The sequence below is a fragment of the Corvus hawaiiensis genome, chromosome 16 (assembly GCF_020740725.1).
Source record: "Corvus hawaiiensis isolate bCorHaw1 chromosome 16, bCorHaw1.pri.cur, whole genome shotgun sequence".
NCBI lineage: Eukaryota > Metazoa > Chordata > Aves > Passeriformes > Corvidae > Corvus > Corvus hawaiiensis.
This window is the reverse complement of record NC_063228.1, coordinates 1,376,129-1,397,228: the sequence shown is the minus strand read 5'-3', so window position 1 is coordinate 1,397,228 and position 21,100 is coordinate 1,376,129. Positions and strand designations below refer to the sequence as shown.

The following is a 21,100-nucleotide window of genomic DNA, read 5'->3' as shown; positions in this document are numbered from 1 at the left end:
TAGGACCCTTTTTTTTTCAAGGATTTCCCCTCCACATTCCATCTTGACAGACTGAATGTATAAATGAGTACAGGTGCTCATCCTGCTTATCACGAACCACGGTAACCATAATATGGAGAATATAACATGGAGTTCTGGCTGGAGTAACAGAGGAGCTTGATCAGTATCTTCAGAAGCCCTCTGACATGAGATGTGTTATGGATGCACACAGTCAGAGTGAACCCTAAAAGCCCAGAGGCACCAAGTGCTTTATCACCACAGCAGCCACTGAGCTAAGGGTAAACTGAGCTCCCACCCCAACACTTACCCTGTCAAACAGGAGATTCAGCTGTAATTACTGCTTCTGAGCAAAACAATTCACACTGGTCAAATGCTTTTGTGAAACTGCTTAATGTCACAAAAGAGGCTGGAGTCTTGACTAAAATGTAAGAAATTAAGATACTAATACCACTTGCTAAGGAAAATACAAAACCCATGTAATTGGAAATCTAATGCGTGAAGAATTACTTTATTCTATGCATTGTCCTCAGATGCAAACAGAGAGGCAGGAAAAAAGCTCTACATAGCATAATTCTTTCAGTTCATGGTATATGTCAGAATTTGGGGGTCAGCCACAGGGGAGGTGGAAGAGAAACACTGTGTGAGGTGCTGACTGCCCAGGGAAGAACACAGGGCAGCCACGTAGCTGGGGGATGACAAGTGTGAAGTTCAGTGCTAGACTGCAGGGCAGTCCCACACAATACCCAGGAAAGCTTTTACTTTTCTAGGAGAATCTTACCCTTGGTAGAAATACAGTCTGATTCCCACAGGGAAAAAAAAAACAAAAGAGAGCTTAAAAAAAAAGGAAGCAGGAGAACAGAAGAAGAGATCATCATAAAACAATTATCAATCCTGAGCCACATGTGCCTTTCTGACCTGTTTTGTGACAACCAAAGCTTCAGGGTTCAGGTAGGGCTCCATTAAGTGCTTGGCTGGGAAGAAACAGCTCCTCACACAATTTTCACACTTATGCTAACACCAGACACTGTACCAAGAAGCCAAACACCTAAACTTTAAGAGACCAATACCTTCACTGCAGCACTTTCTATGAGTCATTTTAGGTGTTAAATGGACAAATCTTGACTTGAACAGAATCTGTAAGCAAACAGCAGAGTCTGATTGCCACTGCACAGCTATTCTCAATCACAGTATGAACCTGGGTCCCATTACTCAGTGAATTGTTTCAGAGAATAAATTCTACACTTTGACAACAAAATTCAACTTAATCTAGCAGTTGTAATTTAATCTGTTTTAAGTAAATTGCTTTTCCTTTGCAATGGGAAAAAATTATCAGAACAGGGTTGTCAAAACAGCTATCACCAAAGGAATCCAATTCATCTTGTTTTATCCTTGTTAGAGGCAGTGAACTTAGCAGAGATGAATTCAATCAAGCTGAATATTCTTTTACCTTATTTTCTTTGCCAGGAAGCAGTTTATTTTGCTAGTGAATTAAATCATTAGTTGCACAGCAGTCAACATTTATAAAGGGAAAAAATTACATGAATTGACCTGCCTTTGACACGTTCCACCTATGCTGCATGAATCCGGATAAAAACAGGAAATATCTGCACAATGTGCATTGTTAACCTGCAGATGTGTTTATAAACTGTTTATATTCCAAATTCATTTTCCATTTGTCAGTTTAAATATGATGTGCTTGGTAATAACCATGAAAATATACTGGTGATCAGAAGATGGCAAAGTCATTAGGAACCCTTCTTCCATTCCCTTTCCCTGATCTATCATACTTTTAAATATATTCCATTACAGAGCCTGATGCAGCTTCCTCCTGTGATAGCTAACTAGAAAGAAAAGTCAGAGTTACGCTAATAAAAACATTTATACATTGTTCAGTTTTAATGCTGAGAAATGAATGCATTAGTCAGTTCTCATGAGAGAAAAGATTGAAGAAAATAGTCTTTCCCCTGTAGGCATTTGACAGCAGATGGGATAAAACACAGGAGAACTTATGGTGGAAAAAAAAAACAGTGAGGGAATACACTGGGCAACCTAATAGGTTTCTTTCATGTCTAATTTAAAAATGAAGCTTATGCAGACTGTTCTCATATTTGAAGTCTGCACATATATCTAGCAGCTGGTGGTTTTTTTAGGTTTTAGCTTTTCAGATTTTTTGTATGCATCACATAATGCAAGAGAGCCTATTTTAAAGTAAATATCTAAATTGTTATGTTTCTTTATCACCTTCCAGAAAAGATCTTTCCTACACAATTCCCTACTTCCAGCAAAACCATTTCCCTTTCCTCACTTTCCCATGTGACTGTACAATTCCTCCTCTCCAGACATGGATGCACCTTCTCTGGTCTCCTTATTGAATTCCTCTCTTGGCCCCATGATCTGATCTCCCTTAACACAATTTCAATTGCTCAAAAACTCTCCTATTTAACTTTCCATTCTCTTCTCATTCATCTTAATTTCCCTTCAAAACATGAAAACCTTTAGTCCTTCTCATCAAAATCCTACTCTTCATTCTCTCTCACCGTTCCCTCTCTCTTCTCCCAGGCTCATTCAATATTGATTTCAGTCAGTTTGAGCATTCCTCCCTTCCTTCCAGTGCTTCTTCCATTTATCTTCCACTGGTTTATTCTATACAACTGCCCTTTACAGGCTGTAAGGATTCATGCCTAGCCAGAATTCAAACCCAGTATTCTTTTCTCATCCTTCATGATTTCAGTTAGCTTAATCACAATTAATCTTGTTCATCTCCTGTTGTCTCAAGAATTCCATGAATCTTTTGAATCTCTGTTGCCCTCTTATTTGTGGACACTATCTTCCAATGTGTTTATCACAAGACCCTTTCTCCCTCTTCCTACTTTTCTCTGGGTTTCTAAGGACTCTGTTTTTGATCCTAAAATTTCATTAACCATTTTAACACAAATTGCAAAGAGTTCCAAATCCATCTTACCAAACACAAGTGTAACTAGAAATCATGTATTTATGTCAGATAAGGAAACAGAATGTCCAAGTACAATCACCTGGACAGCAATGGAAAAGAACACAAATATTCAATTATATGGCAGGCATAAAGAGCTATTGTTTTCTTAGTTATTGTTCAAAAGGAGGAAGAAATGAGGTCACAGTGGAAAACAATCACCTGACATCAGCTTGCTTTCCTAAGCTTGGTTCCCCAGTAGCTGGGCATCTCTTCACATAAGTGTGTTTTCTATAAGCTGAACTCATTTTTATGAAGTTTCTATGTATTAAAAAATAATTTATTTTAGTAGTTTTCCATAAAGCAGCACACAGACCCATACAAAATCCATTTTCAGCACACACACTTTCTAATATATACACCACTGAAGATCTGCAAAATTTCACTGATTAAAAATAGAGCAAATCTAAGGTTACTTTGTCTGAGTTTGAAATGGAAATATTTCTAAGAATTTTAATATTTTAAAAAGATCTTTGTATTTAAGTTTTATTGCTTTTAGAAATAGCTAACATCTCTCAAACCCTTTATTTTAAACCAGCTGTAGGACATGCCTTTGTCCTAGTAAAGGATACATGCTTCTGGATATCTATGTCCAACCTGTTCTTGGCTAGCTAATGTAGATGTGATGGCAGGAATGACAGACACAGATGTCATGTAAATGGACCATTTTCCTATTTCACCTGTACTCATCACAGATTATAAATACATATACACACCTGTAAATCAATCAGTTTATAGACACACACGAATTTTGTGAAGACCGAGAAAATTTTGAAATAACTGGTATTAAATGTACAGGTTTGGAACTGAAATTGAAATTGCCATGGTTGGAGAAAATAGCAGAAATTATGGGAATCCCCCCAGCTCCCAGTACCTAAGGTACTGCTGGAGGCCTGCTAGGCTGCAGGGATACAATGAGCTTCATTTTGCACCAGTTCTAGGGGTCTTCAAGCATTCCCTATAGACAATGAGGAATGTCTCTCTAGACATACACTGAAAACAGATTTATAAAAACACACACAGCAAACAATTATTTTTTAAATGTACATTTTTATAAGCCCATTCATGCTGGATACCCTGTCTTCCAATTAAATGGAATTTACAGAAAAAAACCAAGCTAAAATAGAAAATTTGTCTCTGTTAGGATGCCAGACCAGCAAAAACAATTGAGTCCTGAAGTAAAATTCAAGTTCTGTACATCACCCTCAAATGAGTGAAATGTATTCATCTGACAGGAAGCTGTTCCTCTAAAACACAACACTATTTAGGCAAGACACAAATGGAAATTTAAGGACGATTTGTTGGGAGCTAGAGATTGTCATAATGATCAAGTTCATGTAGAATGTACTCTGTTCTGAATTACTGGAGAAAACCACATTTAAAACCAGATCCAAAACAACCCATGAGATGTTATATCATATTATTGTGGTTGGTTTTCTTGCAAAAGACCAAACTGAAAGAAACCCTGCCTGTGAAATAAAAGGCTGTAACTTCCTGCCAGTGATTTGAAATGAAAATTACAAACTAACCTCAAAACACTTCTCCTTCTCTGCTTCCTGCAGGAGCGCAGCTAGTCCAGGTAAGAGCACTGGGAATATGTAAAACTCCAAGAATTCTCGAGGAGAACCTGAGCAAAACAGGGCAGCCTTCACTTAGAGCTAAGCACTTTGATGTCACAAAAAGATAAACATCAGATATTATCAAGTCAGTACCATTTTGTCAATACCATCACAGCTTGGGCTAAGCAGGTTCTTTCTGTCCAGGTACAGCCACTGATCTGTCCTCACTTCTCCTCAGCCAACACAACCTAAACTTGAGTGAATTTCAAACCAAATGCTGCCAACTCAGTGTGCCTCAGAGATGGCAGATTCACTTTTAAGTGAATAAGCTCAGACACCAGAAGCAGTTTAGTCACAGAAGTGAAAGGCTCTATGAACTAATTTACCCTGACAGGAAGAAATTAGCCTGTGCTGAACTCAGTGCTGCTGCAGTTAGACCACTTTGGTATCTCATGCCCTTTACAATCTGCATGATCAGAGTTAGTCATAAAACTGAATTTCCAGACAGAGAAAAAACCAAAGGTTATATTTTAGTGGTGCTGTGATTTCTTTTTCATAATTGGTTCATAATTGCCAGATCCTTCAGAAATTTTAACATGACTCCACATATCCAATTTTCCCCTATCAAAGGACTGTCTGAGTTGGCACCTCTCTCCAGTCAGGAAACATCCAGGTTCTGGTGTGATCAGTAAAGACTAAGTCATAGGAGTGTTCTCTTCCGGCAACACAGCTGAAACACTGAATTTATTCTCAGCTTTATACCTTTAATTGGGTCATATACTGCCAGTAAATGCTCATAACTGGGAGGACACATTTATATAAAAGCTAAGGGTAGCACTGTTTCTGACTAGCACCAGGAATTCCTAATGAGCAAGAATTAATGGAAGACAAAATGAAGGGCTAAAATGCATTATAAAAACACGTTGCTGCCTGGTAAATTTACTATAAAGTATAGGAATTGATAAAAGTGGAAGAACCAAACTTCAGAGCTGTTTCCATTCTAATTTGTAATCTGATGGGTAAAGACATTATTTTGACAGGAGTTTTCAAATTCAATTGTCTCTTTAGCCTATTGATCCTAGTTTTGCATTATTAAATTAGAGGAAGAGATGCCTGCCATTTCTGATTTAAATGGCTAAATAAAAAGTCACTTATTCAGAAGAGCACAGAACTACCTTTGCTAGTCAATGCTGTTGGTTTGTAATGCACAATTGGAGATTTCTTCCATTGACCAAGTGGCCAAGCTGGCTCCCTGTTTTCAGACCAGGAGCCTAACCATGCAAATTCCACACAAGCAAAGGTGTTGCAGCTGTTAACACTCTAAATTTTAAAAATTACAAACCCTTGCTATGTGCAAGAAAAATAATCACAGCGGAGTTCAAGACAATGTACTCCTACTTACATTTTTTTGGATCAGGGGGTTCTCCAGAGGGGGCTTCCTGGAATATGGAAAGCAGATTTTGGGCTGCAGGGGCAGAAAAAGGTTGTTCCATGTGTAATGGATGCAACATTTCTGCTTCCAAAGGCACCTGTTCAAAATAAATGTATCTTGTCTAAATACCCCAACAGACTAGACAAAAATATACGAACCAATTCAACAGGAAAAATCATAAGGTCAGTTAAAAATTATGGAATTACAATTTCTAATTCAGATATTACGTATTTATTTTCTGAATACTTGAAAATATATAATTACACTTAAAAACTTCTTCAGTTTCCAGCACAGTAAATTCATCCAAACCTAACAGAGGGTATATGACTCCTTTAGATAGAATATGGTGAGATATCACAATTTAAAAAATATTTTATCCATTGTAAGAAATAGTAATTATTTGGAAATTGAAATTGGTAGCATTTTCTGAATAAGTATCTTCCACTCAGAAGCTTAAATGTCTATTTCATATTGTGCAGAACTCCTGATATTCAAGTTTTCAGGAAAAGAAACATTGCTTGGTATAAAGCACAGAGAAATTCAGAGCAGATGCAAATCCAGATCTAAAGTTCCCTCAAACAATTACTGACACCATGAAAAAAGGCAGCCCACAATTTCATGGAAGGTTTTTGGGAGTGCAGAAGCTGTTACAGTCAGCCAGCAGAATACTCCTAACAGCCCCTGAGCTACACCTGCTCCAGAAAGGCAGATGCATCCTTTTATCCCCGAGAATGCACCACACTACAGCTTGCTGTGAAAAATGCTATGAAAACTCTCTCATCCAACCAGTTTCCCTCCCAAATTCAGTTGGATGGATGAGCTACTGAAAAGCAGGCGCTGGGATGGGGCCCCTACACTTGTAACACACTCATGTCAGTGAGCACACCTCTGAGCATGTTTAATTTCACTGATTCCAGTGAGCACACCTCTGAGCATGTTTCATTACACTGATTTCAGTGAGCACACCTCTGAGCATGTTTCATTACACTGATTTCAGTGAGCACACCTCTGAGCATGTTTCATTACACTGATTCCAGTGAGCACACCTCTGAGCATGTTTAATTTCACTGATTCCAGTGAGCACACCTCTGAGCATGTTTAATTTCACTGATTCCAGTGGCCACACCTCTGAGCATGTTTCATTACACTGATTCCAGTGGCCACACCTCTGAGCATGTTTAATTACACTGATTCCAGTGAGCACACCTCTGAGCATGTCTAATTACACTGATTCCAGTGAGCACACCTCTGAGCATGTTTAATTTCACTGATTCCAGTGGCCACACCTCTGAGCATGTTTCATTACACTGATTCCAGTGGTCACACCTCTGAGCATGTTTCATTACACTAATTCCAGTGGCCACACCTCTGAGCATGTTTAATTACACTAATTCCAGTGGCCACACCTCTGAGCATGTTTAATTACACTAATTCCAGTGGCCACACCTCTGAGCATGTTTCATTACACTGATTCCAGTGGCCACACCTCTGAGCATGTTTAATTACACTGATTCCAGTGAGCACACCTCTGAGCATGTTTCATTACACTAATTCCAGTGGCCACACCTCTGAGCATGTTTAATTTCACTGATTCCAGTGAGCACACCTCTGAGCATGTTTCATTACACTGATTCCAGTGGCCACACCTCTGAGCATGTCTAATTACACTAATTCCAGTGGCCACACCTCTGAGCATGTTTAATTACACTGATTCCAGTGGCCACACCTCTGAGCATGTTTCATTACACTGATTTCAGTGAGCACACCTCTGAGCATGTTTAATTTCACTAATTCCAGTGGCCACACCTCTGAGCATGTTTAATTACACTGATTCCAGTGGCCACACCTCTGAGCATGTTTAATTACACTGATTCCAGTGAGCACACCTCTGAGCATGTTTAATTACACTAATTCCAGTGGCCACACCTCTGAGCATGTTTAATTTCACTGATTCCAGTGGCCACACCTCTGAGCATGTTTAATTACACTGATTCCAGTGGTCACACCTCTGAGCATGTTTCATTACACTGATTCCAGTGGCCACACCTCTGAGCATGTCTAATTACACTGATTCCAGTGGCCACACCTCTGAGCATGTCTAATTACACTGATTCCAGTGGCCACACCTCTGAGCATGTTTCATTACACTGATTTCAGTGAGCACACCTCTGAGCATGTTTAATTTCACTGATTCCAGTGGCCACACCTCTGAGCATGTTTAATTTCACTGATTTCAGTGAGCACACCTCTGAGCATGTTTCATTACACTGATTCCAGTGGCCACACCTCTGAGCATGTTTCATTACACTGATTCCAGTGGCCACAGCTGCGTGACCTATCCCATATGTGAACTTGGCTTTCCCCCAAGTCCTTGCTCCCCTCTGTGTTCCAGTACTGGCTCTGCTTTACACCACCCACAGGGGATCCTTGCACACTCGAGCCCTGCCTGCAGAGCATCAAAAAGACAGTGAGAGGCACAACCCAAACACAGCTGGCCATCTAATTTTAGGACAGCATTATCCAAGTTGCTTTAAATACAAGCAATTATTTGGAATATTACATTTGTTGGTTCAAAGAGGTTGTTTGACAAATAATAGTTTTGTTCTCATTTTATGAATGAGTCTACCCTGTGGGTACCTAATTTTCCCATTTAGTTGTTTAAAATATTTAAAATCCAGCTCTGTGCAGATTCTTTACTTGAACTGTACTCACTGATCCTTCTTTTGATTCAGAATCTTGTTTTGATTGAAGAACATCTGAAAATTGAGGCTGTTCTGCTTCATGCTCTAAAAGTAAAAAAAAGTACCTTTACCAGGAGACCATAAAAAATACTTATTTTCCTCCTAAACCAACATTACTTTTAAAGGTATACGTATTTACGTTTGAAAGAACAAAAGTTAGTATGTAATAAATATTTGTTTAACATGAAATCTAACATTTTAAAACAAGCAAGAACTTTAGAGCCTCTTCTCATGTCCTCTCTTGAGCTTTAAGTCAAGTGCAAGGTTCTCAGTGATAAAAGAACCCTTTATTGGGAAAAAGGCTTTTAACCAAAGTAATAAATTTAAAATATTTCAACAGAAGTAAAATGCACGTGCTTGCGCAGAATTAACTGTTGTTTTTCCTAGTAGACAACACTGCTTTTCATGGTGGATTCCTCTATAAGCAATTAAACCCCTTGGACATTGCTAAGTGTTACTGTCTCCACTTAAAAAAACCCCAACACACCCAACCAACCAAAAAACAACAAAAAACCCCTAGACAAACAAACAGATGATGAACTAAAAGCAGTACGGGACCCTCAAGGATTAATGAGTGACTCAGGATAAGAAAAGTCGAGGACCAAGACAACAGACTCGATATGAGAAAACTTAAGAGGTTCCACAATCCAGAGCACTCAGAGCCAAACCCGCAGGTTCACTGTTCCACCATCCCAGCTGGGTAATTTAACGGCATCGCCAAATCCATGAGTGCTACACGTGTCTTGAGTTAGAATAATCAGCCTTATTCCTACGTTAAAAATGGCCATTTTAATGCAAAATGCCTACTTTAGGCATTATTTAGCACTAAATGAAGAGAAGCCCACGGGGGAACTGCAGGACTGCAGCGCTGGTCTCCCGGCTTTCCAGCGTCCTCAGCCTTCGGCAGAAAATGAGTTTTGCTATTGGAATGGGGCCCTGAGAAGAGATGTTTTGTGTTTATCTAACTTTTGTAGCAGCAATGACACGGTCGCCTCTCCGCTCTGCCACAGCAGAACCGAACTCCGCACCAGGACAACTCCAAAGCGCGGCGGCAGAGGCACGGCCAGGCAAACCCGAGGCGCTGCCTCTCTGCCACGGGAAGCTCCGACAATAAAAGCGACATAACGCCCACGAGCACAAGCGCTCTCGGCCCTCTGGGCACTCTCTGGGGCGGGCACAGCCCCGCGCCCCGGCCCGCAGCGGCGCTGAGGAGAGCGGGGCCGGCCGGGCAGCGGCGAGGGGCGGCCTGAAGGGCCCCGAGAGCTCGGGGAGGCACCGCGGGGACCGCGCCTGGGGGGGCTCAGAGCGGGGCCGGGGCGGGGGCCGGGGCCGTGGCCGGGCTCCCACCTGCGCGCCCGGGGCCGCCCCGCTGCCCGCCCGCCGCCATGGCCGCGTCCCGCGCGTTGCCGCGGCAACGGCTCCGGCAGCGCCCGCGCGGGGCGGGGCGGCGCGATCGCTTCCGGGGCGGCGGCGGGCGCTGCACGTGGCCGCGGGAGGTGAGCGCGGCCCGGCCCGGCCAGGCCCGGCATCCCCGGCTTCCCCTCGGCTCGGCACGGCACGGCACGGCACGGCACGGCACGGCACGGCACGGCACGGCACGGCCCGGCCCGGCATCCCCTCGGCACGGCACGGCACGGCACGGCCTGGCCCGGCCCGGCACGGCCCGGCATCCCCTCGGCACGGCCTCCCCTCGGCACGGCCCGGCCGGGCGGTGGCGGGGCGCTGCCGGGGTCCGGAGCGGGCCGGGCCGCGCGGTGCCAGCCCGTCCCCGCGGTGCGCAGCCGGTGGAGGAGCGCGGAGAGCCCGGCGGCTGCCCCGGGACCGCCACAGCCCCGGCCGGGCACGGGCTGAGGGCGGCCCCGGCGGGAGGCAGGGACGGGGAGGGACGGGGAGGGGGGGCTGTGCTAGGATTGATGTTCCGGACAGGGTGCCTTAGTGACATCTTGTGTATTAGCCATGAAAAGCCGAGTGGGAGTAATTGGGTTGGTCAGGAAAGGCGGGGAGTGTCGGCAGAGAGGTGCCAAAGGTTTCTCTGCTGTAACCGATTCGTTGGTGTAAGTGTCCTGAGAAAAGAAACGGAGGGCAACGATAAGAAACCACAGGTAGAAGCAAATTTGAGGTTGTAATTCAGGTGCTTTGGAAGGATCTTGTAATGGTGAGTGGGCACTAAAGTGATGTGATCACTAAAGTGATGTGAAGTCCAGTGTTAAATTAGTGAAAAGTCTTGGGTATGTGGAAAACCACCCTAACTATACATACATAGACATACACACGTTTATGTTTTGCCATTTAGGAAAGCTTTTGAGAGGGTAGGTATTTGTGTGAAAATGTCATGCTCTGCAACTGCCAAAAAGACAAATAGCTGCAAACTGAGTAGGACAAGGTACACTAAAGAACAGTACAGAAACCCCACCCCAGTATTTTCTAGGCTCTCTGCAGTTCTGGCTCCCCATCATGGAAAGCAGACTGAAATTAAGAGTGTCGGGGACAGTGGGAGATAAGGAATGGTTTCAGAATAAAGGAAGACCAAATAGGTTAGGACTTGCATCATCTCTTTGAAGCAGTTCACTAACATCTTCATTTCCTTTTTTAGAATGATAGTAAAGAAAAAGAGAAAAGAAATTCATGAGGAACCTGTACAGAAAAAGAAAAAGGTGAAGACAATCATTAAAATTGAGGAAGATGTTCAAACTGTCATTAAAACTGAGGACAATGGCCACCTCAAGAAAAAAACGAAGACAAGGAAAAAGGACAGTTTAAAAGATGAATGTTTACACAAATTGCAACCAAAGAATAATAAGAAAAACAAGAAGAAAGTTGGCTCTGAATTGCTCAGAGAAGCTCATTTAGAAAACTTCGTGAATGTAAAAGGTCATCTGGATTTCGAACTTCAAGAAGAATCAGAGGAACGAATTAAAATACTCAAAAAGAAGAAAAAAAAAGTCCGGTGTAATTTCTCCTTGGAGGATAATGAGAGTAGTGCCGTGGAGCTTTCAAATCATCACACAGATGGTGCTAAGAGAAATGAACCCTCTTTAAAAAAAAAGAGAAAGAATACTGCTTTGAATTTGGAATTGGATGGTGAGGTAAAGAAGAAAAAAAAGAAGAAAGGCAGTTTTTCACTGGAGGACATCCAGGACAGTGAACAAAAGCAATCTGCAGAAGTTTGTAACAAACCCCACACATGCATTGCACAAGAAGCAGCTTTTAGGGGTGAAAGCTGTGACACAGATAATGCCCAGAATGGTGGGGAGAGTTGTGTGAGAACAAAGAAGAAGAAAAAGAAAGATAAGTCTGACTGCATTTTACCACTGGCAGATAATCAGGACAACATACATCAAGTTCCTGGTAGCCCCATTGCATTAAGTGACTTCAGAAAAAGGAAGAAACATAATTCCTGGGAATTTACATCGACAAGCAGAGAGGAAGAGGACAAAATTAAGAACTCTGGGAGTATCAAAGAGAGGAAGAAGAAAAAGAGAAGCAAAGATATTTCTTCCTCAGTCTGTGAAGAAGATAAGGAGGATTGGAGTCACAGCATGCCTTATAAGCATCTCCCAGCACAGCACAAAGTTGAGCTTGAGGAAGAAGAGCTGTCTGGAAGAAAATGCAGGAAGAATTTCGAGGATAATATTGAAGTCAGCAAAAAGAAAAAGAAGACTAAGAAAAAGGAGAAGGAAACAACATATTCAGAAGCCTCTTTAAACAATGGAAGTGCCTCTAAAAGCCAAAAAGTACTGCTAGAAAGCAATAAAAAGAAGAGAGAGAGTGAAATGGAGCAAGCTCAGTGTGTTGCAGGGGACGCTGTAGATGGGGCATTATGCAATAGTAATCCTGTGCTCTGTGACAGAAAAGGGAAAAAAAGAAAAAAAGTACCACCACAGGACTTTGCTGAAGAGCTAGGTTCAGAAGCAAATGCAAAAAAGATGAAGACAGAATTACCAGGGAATGAGTCACTGGTGAGTTTTTGGGAGGAGGGCAGCTCTGCACGCTCCTGCTCAGGAATTGAAGGCCTTTCAGGCAGTTTCCTCCTTTGCAGGCTGTTGTGCCTGTTCCTGGCATGGAGGTCACTGAGGGCCCTGCTGGCTGGTGGGAAGCAGGATCAGCTCATGGAGTTCAGCATGCCAGAGCTGAGAGAGGCACAGGACATCCTGAGCTGGAGGGGGCTCACAGGGATCATCGAGCCCAGCTCTTCAGTGAATGGCCCCTCCAGGGATCCAGCACAACCTGGGCACTGCCAGCTGCGGGCTCCAGCTGAGCTGATCCTGTGGCTCACGGGGAAGCCTTGATGCCTGCTGCTGTAATCATGTAGTGCTTCAGCTGTGAAAATGTAAATATTACAACTAACAGCAAGTATTGGCCCAAAAAGAAAATAGATTTGTATACTCATAAATGTTCAGTTGCTCTTAGCATAGCACTCTTCATAAAACAGGGGTTTAATGCCATGTCATTTACCCTGAGCAGGTTGGTAATGTTGGCAGCATGAGTGCATCTAACTGTATTTGTTAGACTTTTCCTCAAGCTTTGCTGCTGTTAGTGTGGAATTATGTAATGTTAGAAACAAAGGGCAGGGTTGGCCAAAACCTGTTGACTAATTTGGACAAAACTTCAGAGGAAATCCTGGGAATCCTAAGTGTAGGCTGGGCCAAGAGCATTGAAATATAAATTCTGATAGAAAAATACTAGAGAGCTGTACACAGTTATAATTAAAAGAATAAATCTGTGCAGGAAAACAGAGATGTCAGAGCTGTGTAGATTGTAACTGAAGGGAAAAGGGGGATTGTAACCAGACTGAGTGTTAAAGGAAATCCCATCCCAGAGTCTTGCAGTACTGCCATTTCTGAGGTAAAACAAGCATGGGGAGGAGCTGATGAAATATTTGAAATACAGATGTTTTTTCTTTGATGGTTTTTTCTCCAAAATTAGACTATTAAGATCATGTTTTATTGATTTAATCTTTCTTCTTTACCTGCTCAGAGTCATGTTTTAAAGCTAAGGGTACCAGAAGTTAGTACCTGCATGCCCAACTGCTGTTATCATTAGGAATTAAGCTGTGAGATGCTCAGAAAATCAGTTGGTATCTATCTGTATTTTTAGCTGCTTAAACTTCACTTTGAAAACAGCACACTGCAAGTCGTCGGGGGGTTGTTTTTATTTCCATAGGTTGGGAAGCTGCATGCCTGTTGCTTTTTATCAAGAATTTTGAATGCTTGGCGTATTTAAATGTCAAGCACTTGTTCATAAAGTATCATTGGAGATTTTTGTAAACTAAGGGTAGAGCAGGCCACAGTGTGAGCTGCTTCTCAAGCTCACTTCATGGTGTGCTTTGCTTTGTTGTGCACTCAGATGCAGTTTCCTCAAGTTCTGTGGAAACCTGGCAGCTGTCTGGTGTCCAGTGCTAATAATTAAATACAGATTTATGTGGAGACCCAGATACAGGCTTTTTCACAGGGGCTTGTGAGGGGACTGTGTATGCTTATCAGTCATGAGGTGAGCAGATGTTTGGGGCCTTCAGCTTGGATTTCTCCTTTTGACCTTTCAAAAGGACGAGGTGGTTTTATTGCTGGATATATTTTCTAATTAAATTGGCATTGCTTTTTTGAGACTGTTGGACATTATTTGGATTCTTGCAGCTGCTGACATTGTGTAGAGGCAAGATAAGCCCTACCATGAGATGTAAACTTGCATGCCCAGTTAAAATGGAAACCACAGCAAAAATACCTTGCAAACAGTTGAGAAGAAGGGAGTAGGGTGATGCATATTTTGTTGCTCATTCCCACAGGCAGCTCCTTTAATAATAAAAAAATACTTAAGAGAAAATCTGACTATTGAGAAGTCGGGGTTAATCAGCTCTAGCGAGTTCCAGTTCCTGCCAGGCCAAAAGACACTGCATTAATAAATGGCTGATAATGTGGTCTTGCATTTAACTGTGCCATCGTCCCGAAACATTTAAGTCTACAGCATGTCACACACTCTGCATGCCTTGAGAAATCCTTTGCTGGGCTTGTGCTACAAGCAAAAGAGCAAATTTTAAAGACAGTGTGGAGTGATATCTGTTTAATATCAATGATTGGTGTTTTTCTCATTGGATGCCACTGCAGTCAACTCAGGCAGAGTGAGGAGGAGTGAGGACTCAGCTGTGATGTTGTTTGCCAGCAGACAGCATAACCCTACCACATGTGAATGTGCTCCTTTTCCATGAAGGTGGAGGAGGCTTGGCACACCTCCACGAGGGTAGTTTTTTCCACTCAGTAGCCCTCAGCAGGTCAGCCCTGTGCTGGGAATTAGCAGGGATGGGGGTGCTCCCTCCTTCTGGCTAAAAAAAAAAAAATATGCTGCAGTTGTTTGCAGAATCCTGTCAGGACAGTTTTCCTGCTTGTTTTAGTAGATCTGAAAAGACAGTACCAGGCCATCTAGAAGTAAATTGGGGGTTGGTTTTGGTTTCTTCTTTTCATCCAAGAGCATGAGCTCTCCTTCCTGCAGTGTTCTCGTGTTTTTAATAGTGCATGTACTTGTGTGTGTGAAAGCAGTGTGTAAGAGGTGCTTTTGGAAAATGAGGTAAAGCATTGATGGCTTTTAATAAAACTAAAGCCTCAAAAAAGTAACAGCAGGTTCTGCTGACAGAAGTACGTTACAAATCTTTCCTTGTCGTTTCCCTGGCTGGTTCATGCTTGGTTTATTATGTTAGCTGTATCAATAGATCTTCCCTTTGGCCACTTTTTGCAGGCTGGCCTAAAGCTTATGGCTCTCATTTGCCACTATCCTGGACTTATTACTTATCCTGTTATACTGGATGTCCCAAAAGCTTATCCTAATTACAAATTTGGAAAAGCAAGGCTGGGGGCAGTGGTCTAGGCACTCCATCCACTGGGAGCAAAAGCTGCTGAAGGGCTGCGCTTTGTGGAAGTGTGATCAGTGTCTGGTTGCCTGTGGATCCTGCCATCCAGCCCATCCATTCCTTCTGGAACTGCTCTGTCTCTTCCATCAGCTCCCTGTTCCTGGCTCCCAAATGTGCAGTGGTGTCCTGTTTGCTGCCATTGTAGGAGACACCTGATGGATCACACTTGCTACTCCCTGTGCTCCTTCCAGACTGGAAGCTCCTTGGGGACCATCATCCATGAGGGAGCACAGTGCAGCTGCCTCTTGATTGGTTTTTGTTTGTTTATTTGTTTCAGAGAGACCTTTATTTATTTTACCTCCAATTTCTAATTTGTTTTAACTTTCATTCTCTCTGTGCCTTTCTTCAAGTATAAATTTAAGCTTCTACGAAATGGTTTCATCTGAAATTACTCTGCCTGCAAATGTTACTGTGTGTGCCAGTGTTGTTGGCAGGTCCCTTTTAATGTGTGAATCTAAAAATCATTTATCTTGATTAAAAGAAGAAGTCTCTGTGAGGTTTCTCCACAGGAATACACAGATTTAATTGGCATTTTCATTTTAGATCTGACTATTTCTTCTTGCCCCAGTACTACTGAGTGCTTAGTGTTTTAACTACTTTTGTGGTAAGAGCTGTGTAAATTTTAATTAACCAGAATGGATAAAAATAATCATACAAGCTTTTTCCTGTTTTACAGGAACATCTAGATGGTGTAATTATTGTGCAGGAAAAGAAAGGAAACTGTGATGAAATTAGCATAGACAAGGTATGCTTTGTCTTAATCGGGTAAGATCTAAAGCAAGTCAGCATTTAATATATGCATAGGAATTGATACAAAAAAACTGCTTTGTTGCTTATCTATGCATAGATTTCACTAAACTAAGCTCTGCTTAAAGTGTGCTTTATGCATGGGTTAAGTCCAAAATGTACAGCTCCAGTCAGTGTCAGAACTAAGTAACTTAGTAGGTTAAATACACATTTCTCTGCCTCTCATCAGTGTTGGCAGTTTCAGCATAGCTGTTGCCTGCAGTTAGAAAATTAACCTGATACAGCAAAACACTCATTCAACATATCACTAAAAAATTACAGTTCTTGTGTTGAGTGTGTGAAAGGATCTCATGCAACTTTTAATTATCTTTGCAAAATTCTGAAGGTAACTAATTATTTTATTCTTCTCTTATTATTTCATTGTGAATAAATTGTCATGTAGCACACAGGACACAGTGCCTTAATGCTGCATGTGTAATTTTTCTGCACACCAGGTGAGGCGGCAGGCCCTGCAAGAAGAAATTGATAGAGAATCTGGCAGAACCAAGGCCTTCAGTTCCACAGTGGGACAGGTATGTGTGAGCTTAGGCCTCGACCCGATGGAAATGCTGTGTCCCAGGGCAAGCTCCCATAAAAAACACTGTGCTCTTCTTTGCATGTGGCTTGGCACAACAGAGTTCCTTCTGACTGCAGGCTTAAGGTCAGGCTATAGAACAAGTGGGTACAGTGCCAAGAGTCCGAGAGCTGAGCAGCGAACTCGCTGGCATTGTACAGTGCTCCCATCATCAGGCCTCAAAAACAGTATTTTCTCTGGTTCCCCTGGAGAATGAGCCATCAAAAATTGCTACAGAAGCATTTTCTGCTTGCTGTGAAATACGAGTAATGTCTGGGCTGTGGCTGCAGCAGTCACTGAAGTGTATCTGATTTCTTACCTGCAAGGCTTTGCACACATTCAGCAGCAGGGACACGTGGAAAGGTGAAGGCTGACAGCTGTTAACACACGTGTGTGATATTTAGAGTCAGTCCTCTCGTGGCTTCTGCATCTTTGCCCCACCTCTTTGAAAGATGATTCTTTGTTCTTTGCTTTTGCATCCTACTCAGCCTGGCTCCTGACAGATTCCCAGTAAGGTGGTGGAAGCTTGCAGTAGTGTTTAGCCAGAGGTAAGAAGATTAAGGTGGAGAGAAAGCTTTGCTAGTAATTCAGACTCCTGCTGTTTTGCAAGACTGCCAGAATGCCTAGAAAGCTGGAATATGCCTCAAACAAATGCCAGAAACAACTTCTGTAGATTCTAACAGAGTGGGAGGGAGTCTGTGTAGCTCTGGAACTGCAACTGTCTAATAGTCTCTGAAGTCATTGAGAAAAATGACATCCTTGGCAGGAGATCTCAGTTCTTTGGCACTGGTCTGTCTCTGTTTAGTGGCACGCAGAAGAACAGAAGCTGTGAAAACTAATTCATCAGCTCCACAAAGAGTGAGCTGGAAATGCTTCAGCACAAGCTGTGTGTAGTGCCTGCCAGCAGCTCACTTAAAACCAGAGTTTTGACAAGCCGTAATTATATTTGCATCTGTGCAGATGTCTCCCATTGCAAAGGGAGGACCTGGGTTTATTTGTCTGTGGCTCGTGTGTGTCTGTGTGTATCTGTCACAGACTGGGCTCACACAGCAGCTTGCCTTTGTGCAAGGCCAAAAGACTGAAGTATTATGGGTAGCTTCCTTTCAATACCAGGTATTCTGGCCTGTGATGGTGAATGATACTCCACCCTTGCATTTTTCTTTTAACTTAAAAAACCCTGCTGTAGCTTGCCTGCAGTATTTTGTAGTGTGCTGTGTGTCGTGTTGGCTGTCTGCTGGAGAGTGACTGTTTCATGCAAGCTACAACTGTTCTGTTGGAAGGATTTCAGGCTGACATCAACATACCACTGAATTCACATTTTGTCTTTGGATGTAGCCAGCTTAGTCTGTTTAATTAATAATCAGACATTCTGCCATTTATTATCGTGCCCAATTTTAAAGAGAAAATTGTGAGCAGAAATCCTGCCAAAAATATTTATAAATGACTGCATAGCTGTAGCTCAGGAGTCAAATATACCCTTTAATAATGAAGCCTGTTCTGAGGTAAGCTGAAGTTCATGGACTTTGTAAATCCTATAGTGTATCTGGGGTTTTCCACAAACAACTGAAACCTCATTTTCCTGGACATTGCCTCCTCAGAAAGGAGCCAGAGTCTGCAGACAGAAGGAAAATCGTGAAGGGGTGAGCTAGTTCATAGAATAAAGTGCAAATACAGTGAATACAAAGAATGTGGCACACTGCAAGGGAGGGGAAGCTTTTAGAGAAGTAGACTCAGTCCTGTTGGATAGGGGAGGCCCTCTGGTTGTGCATGCTTACAATATTAGTTGTAATTAGTGGGATGAGAATGCAAATATGGCTTAAAGCTTCTAAGACAGATTAAAAACTGTCTCCACAACTAACATTACAAAACACTGCTGGAAACAACAGCTCCCTAACTAGGCAGTGGGAAAATGAAAAGATAACCATATAAAGTGACAGTGAAAGAGGATTAAGTCTGACAGTTTTCTTAGAATAAGAGATGCTGTCTGGCTCTTTGAGCTGGGTAAATAGATAGCAGAAAGCCAAGATTCCTAAGGACAGAGGGAAAGGAGATTCTCAAAGCACATTAACCCCTGTCTCCAGGTTAAATGGCCTGAAATGCTAATGAAGGTGCACTCAGGCAGAGTTAGGTCAGTCTTTTACCATATCCTTCAACAGGTGCTGCCCATGGAATAACAGCTTCCAGCTCTGTCACCCTGTCAGGCTTTTGTAGCTGGTTCTGTTCTCACGGTACACAGCCAGAAATTGTCTTCCTTGGTCTTGGTATTTCTTAATTTTAGTGTTAACCCTGTTTTGCCTCACAGGATACGAAGCTCGGACAGTGGAGTACAGCTACTTTCAGAAGTTCTGAGGAACAAATGAAGTTTTTTAGACTTATGGGTGGCTTTAAAAAGGGTTCTGTGCCTATCCAAAATCTCTCAGCAACTATGAACAAACCAAACATGGCTCTGAACAAGGAAGGGGAGGAGAAGTTACAGCAGGCTCTGAAGATGGAGTTTGATAAAGCAATGGACTTGAAGCAACACAGAGGAATTGGTCTCGGATTTCAACCTACTGCCAACAAAAAAGTATACATAGACAAATACACATCTAGATCTATAAAACTTGAAGATTAAAACTCTTGAAATAATAAAAAGAACAAAATTTGTTTTTACTTTCCACATCTTTGTACTTGAAATAACAAAATGCCCAAGAAATTTAGTTTGTGAGGTACTTGAGGTACAAGGTTTCAACTGCATATACCAGTGGAGCTGGGTCCACACTTCATCTGAACAGTAAAGTTTTGAAACCTTCACCATGTTTGTTCTACAAAGCAAGAGACAGCCTCCTTCAAAGACTGAAGATGAGTGCCATGCCTGCAATTAGCTGGAATTTGGTAATTTTTTTTAAATGCTGATTTAATAAACTTACTGTTATCTGTATCTTACTGATTTAAAAGGATTTTATTGTTCTCTAAAATCTTCGTATCTTTTGGTGAGTGGTACAAAGTGATGGTGCTTTTATGGTGCTTTACTTTGAAGACACACTAGTGGTGTGCCCTCAAATTTGATGAGGGCAGACTTTTAACTCAGTAGTTCTTAAGAAACTAACATCTTTAGAGTGATGGATAGCATTGAACATCCTCTATATTTGAACTATGCTCTGGCAGTTGGATTTTCAATCAGCAGCTGTTATCTGAAAATGAAAGTAAAAGCATTTTGGAGAGCAGTACCAAATACATAGATCTAGACTCACTAAATTATAGAAAGCAACATAATTTTAATAATGTGCTTATTGGGTTCATTATGCATCAGTCTGAATGAAATTTCTGACCTTTGGATTTTCAGACAACCTGTACTTGAACTGGCCTTTTAGCAAGAGTACAAAATACAAGACACTTGTGTACGTGTTCAGAATTCAGGAGGCCAGAGCAGTCTGGCCATGTACTGCTTGAAGTGACAAAAAGTAGTGAAAAGCTCACACACCTTATTACTGGCTGTGCCATTTGTTGTGGCAGATGGTGTTAAGTTTTAGTGCAGCTCTGGTTTTGACCATCTCTCATGTCCAGTTTCTCAGAGTGGTTGTGTTAGCTTCTAAGCTAGATACTTAGACTTTCCTCTTGGTATCTAACCAGATTTCTGCCTGTCCTTGAGCTATTTTTGCACTAATAAAAAGCAGTAAAACAGCCAGCAGCATTTCTCATGGCAGTCTTGCATCAATTAAGAAACTGAAGTTACACTGTGCTCGAAAGAAACAGGCAAGAATTGGTGCCTGCCTGGGGAGGAGGAATGGTTGGGCCCTTCGTAAGCCTGAGTTTCATCTCCCAGAGTCTGGAACAATTCCATGTGGGGTTTGGAGCAGTACACTGGCCCCCAGAGGCCAACTTCTGCCACACCACAGCTGCTCATTGTGACCAGCTGGCAGTTCAGAGAGCTCCCAGGTTGATCCACTTACCCAGTTTATGGTTTATGCTTCCAAGGCCAACAGGAAGAATCATCCTGGCTGAGAGTTTTCTGTGCAGTGCAGCCAGAAGGAAAGCTAAATTGAAGTGGGACATGATAACATGATATGAAGTACTATAATTTCATTATCTACAGAATTATTTAAGGAAAATCAGTGTAATTTTAAAAGCCATGTAGTAAA

General features: G+C 42.2%; 2 protein-coding genes across 5 annotated transcripts in view; one reads left to right on the top strand and one right to left on the bottom strand.

Moving 5' to 3' along the window:
- Window positions 1-10,108, bottom strand: part of IQCK (IQ motif containing K) — a 38,947-nt gene extending 28,839 nt beyond the window's left edge. Inside the window, exons 1-4 of the mRNA XM_048321219.1 lie at window positions 10,069-10,108; window positions 8,693-8,766; window positions 5,951-6,077; window positions 4,519-4,616 (exon numbers count right to left, since the gene is read on the bottom strand). Coding sequence (XP_048177176.1) covers window positions 4,519-4,616; window positions 5,951-6,077; window positions 8,693-8,766; window positions 10,069-10,108 — 339 coding nt within the window. The remainder of the gene's footprint in view (window positions 1-4,518; window positions 4,617-5,950; window positions 6,078-8,692; window positions 8,767-10,068) is intronic.
- Window positions 10,109-10,188: 80 nt separating this feature from the next.
- KNOP1 (lysine rich nucleolar protein 1) lies at window positions 10,189-19,896 on the top strand. Of its 4 annotated transcripts, none has more exons than XM_048321048.1 (5): window positions 10,189-10,217; window positions 11,315-12,680; window positions 16,296-16,364; window positions 16,861-16,938; window positions 19,282-19,896. In XM_048321048.1, exons 2-5 carry the CDS (start codon window positions 11,316-11,318, stop codon window positions 19,591-19,593), a joined length of 1,824 nt encoding a protein of 607 aa, XP_048177005.1. In that variant the 5' UTR covers window positions 10,189-10,217; window position 11,315; the 3' UTR covers window positions 19,594-19,896. The 4 variants fall into 4 exon arrangements, with proteins under 4 accessions (XP_048177005.1, XP_048177006.1, XP_048177003.1 ...); XM_048321046.1 differs by lacking the exon at window positions 10,189-10,217 and adding an exon at window positions 10,536-10,775; XM_048321047.1 differs by lacking the exon at window positions 10,189-10,217 and adding an exon at window positions 10,687-10,876.
- The last annotated feature ends 1,204 nt before the right edge of the window (window positions 19,897-21,100 follow it).

Coding starts and splice junctions, on each gene's coding strand:
- KNOP1 (XM_048321046.1), top strand. CDS start 10,678: ATGAAAAGCCGAGTGGGAGTAATTGGGTTGGTCAGGAAAGGCGGGGAG. Junction 16,365..16,860: donor ATGAAATTAGCATAGACAAG/GTATGCTTTGTC, acceptor TCTGCACACCAG/GTGAGGCGGCAGGCCCTGCA. Junction 16,939..19,281: donor TCAGTTCCACAGTGGGACAG/GTATGTGTGAGC, acceptor TTTGCCTCACAG/GATACGAAGCTCGGACAGTG.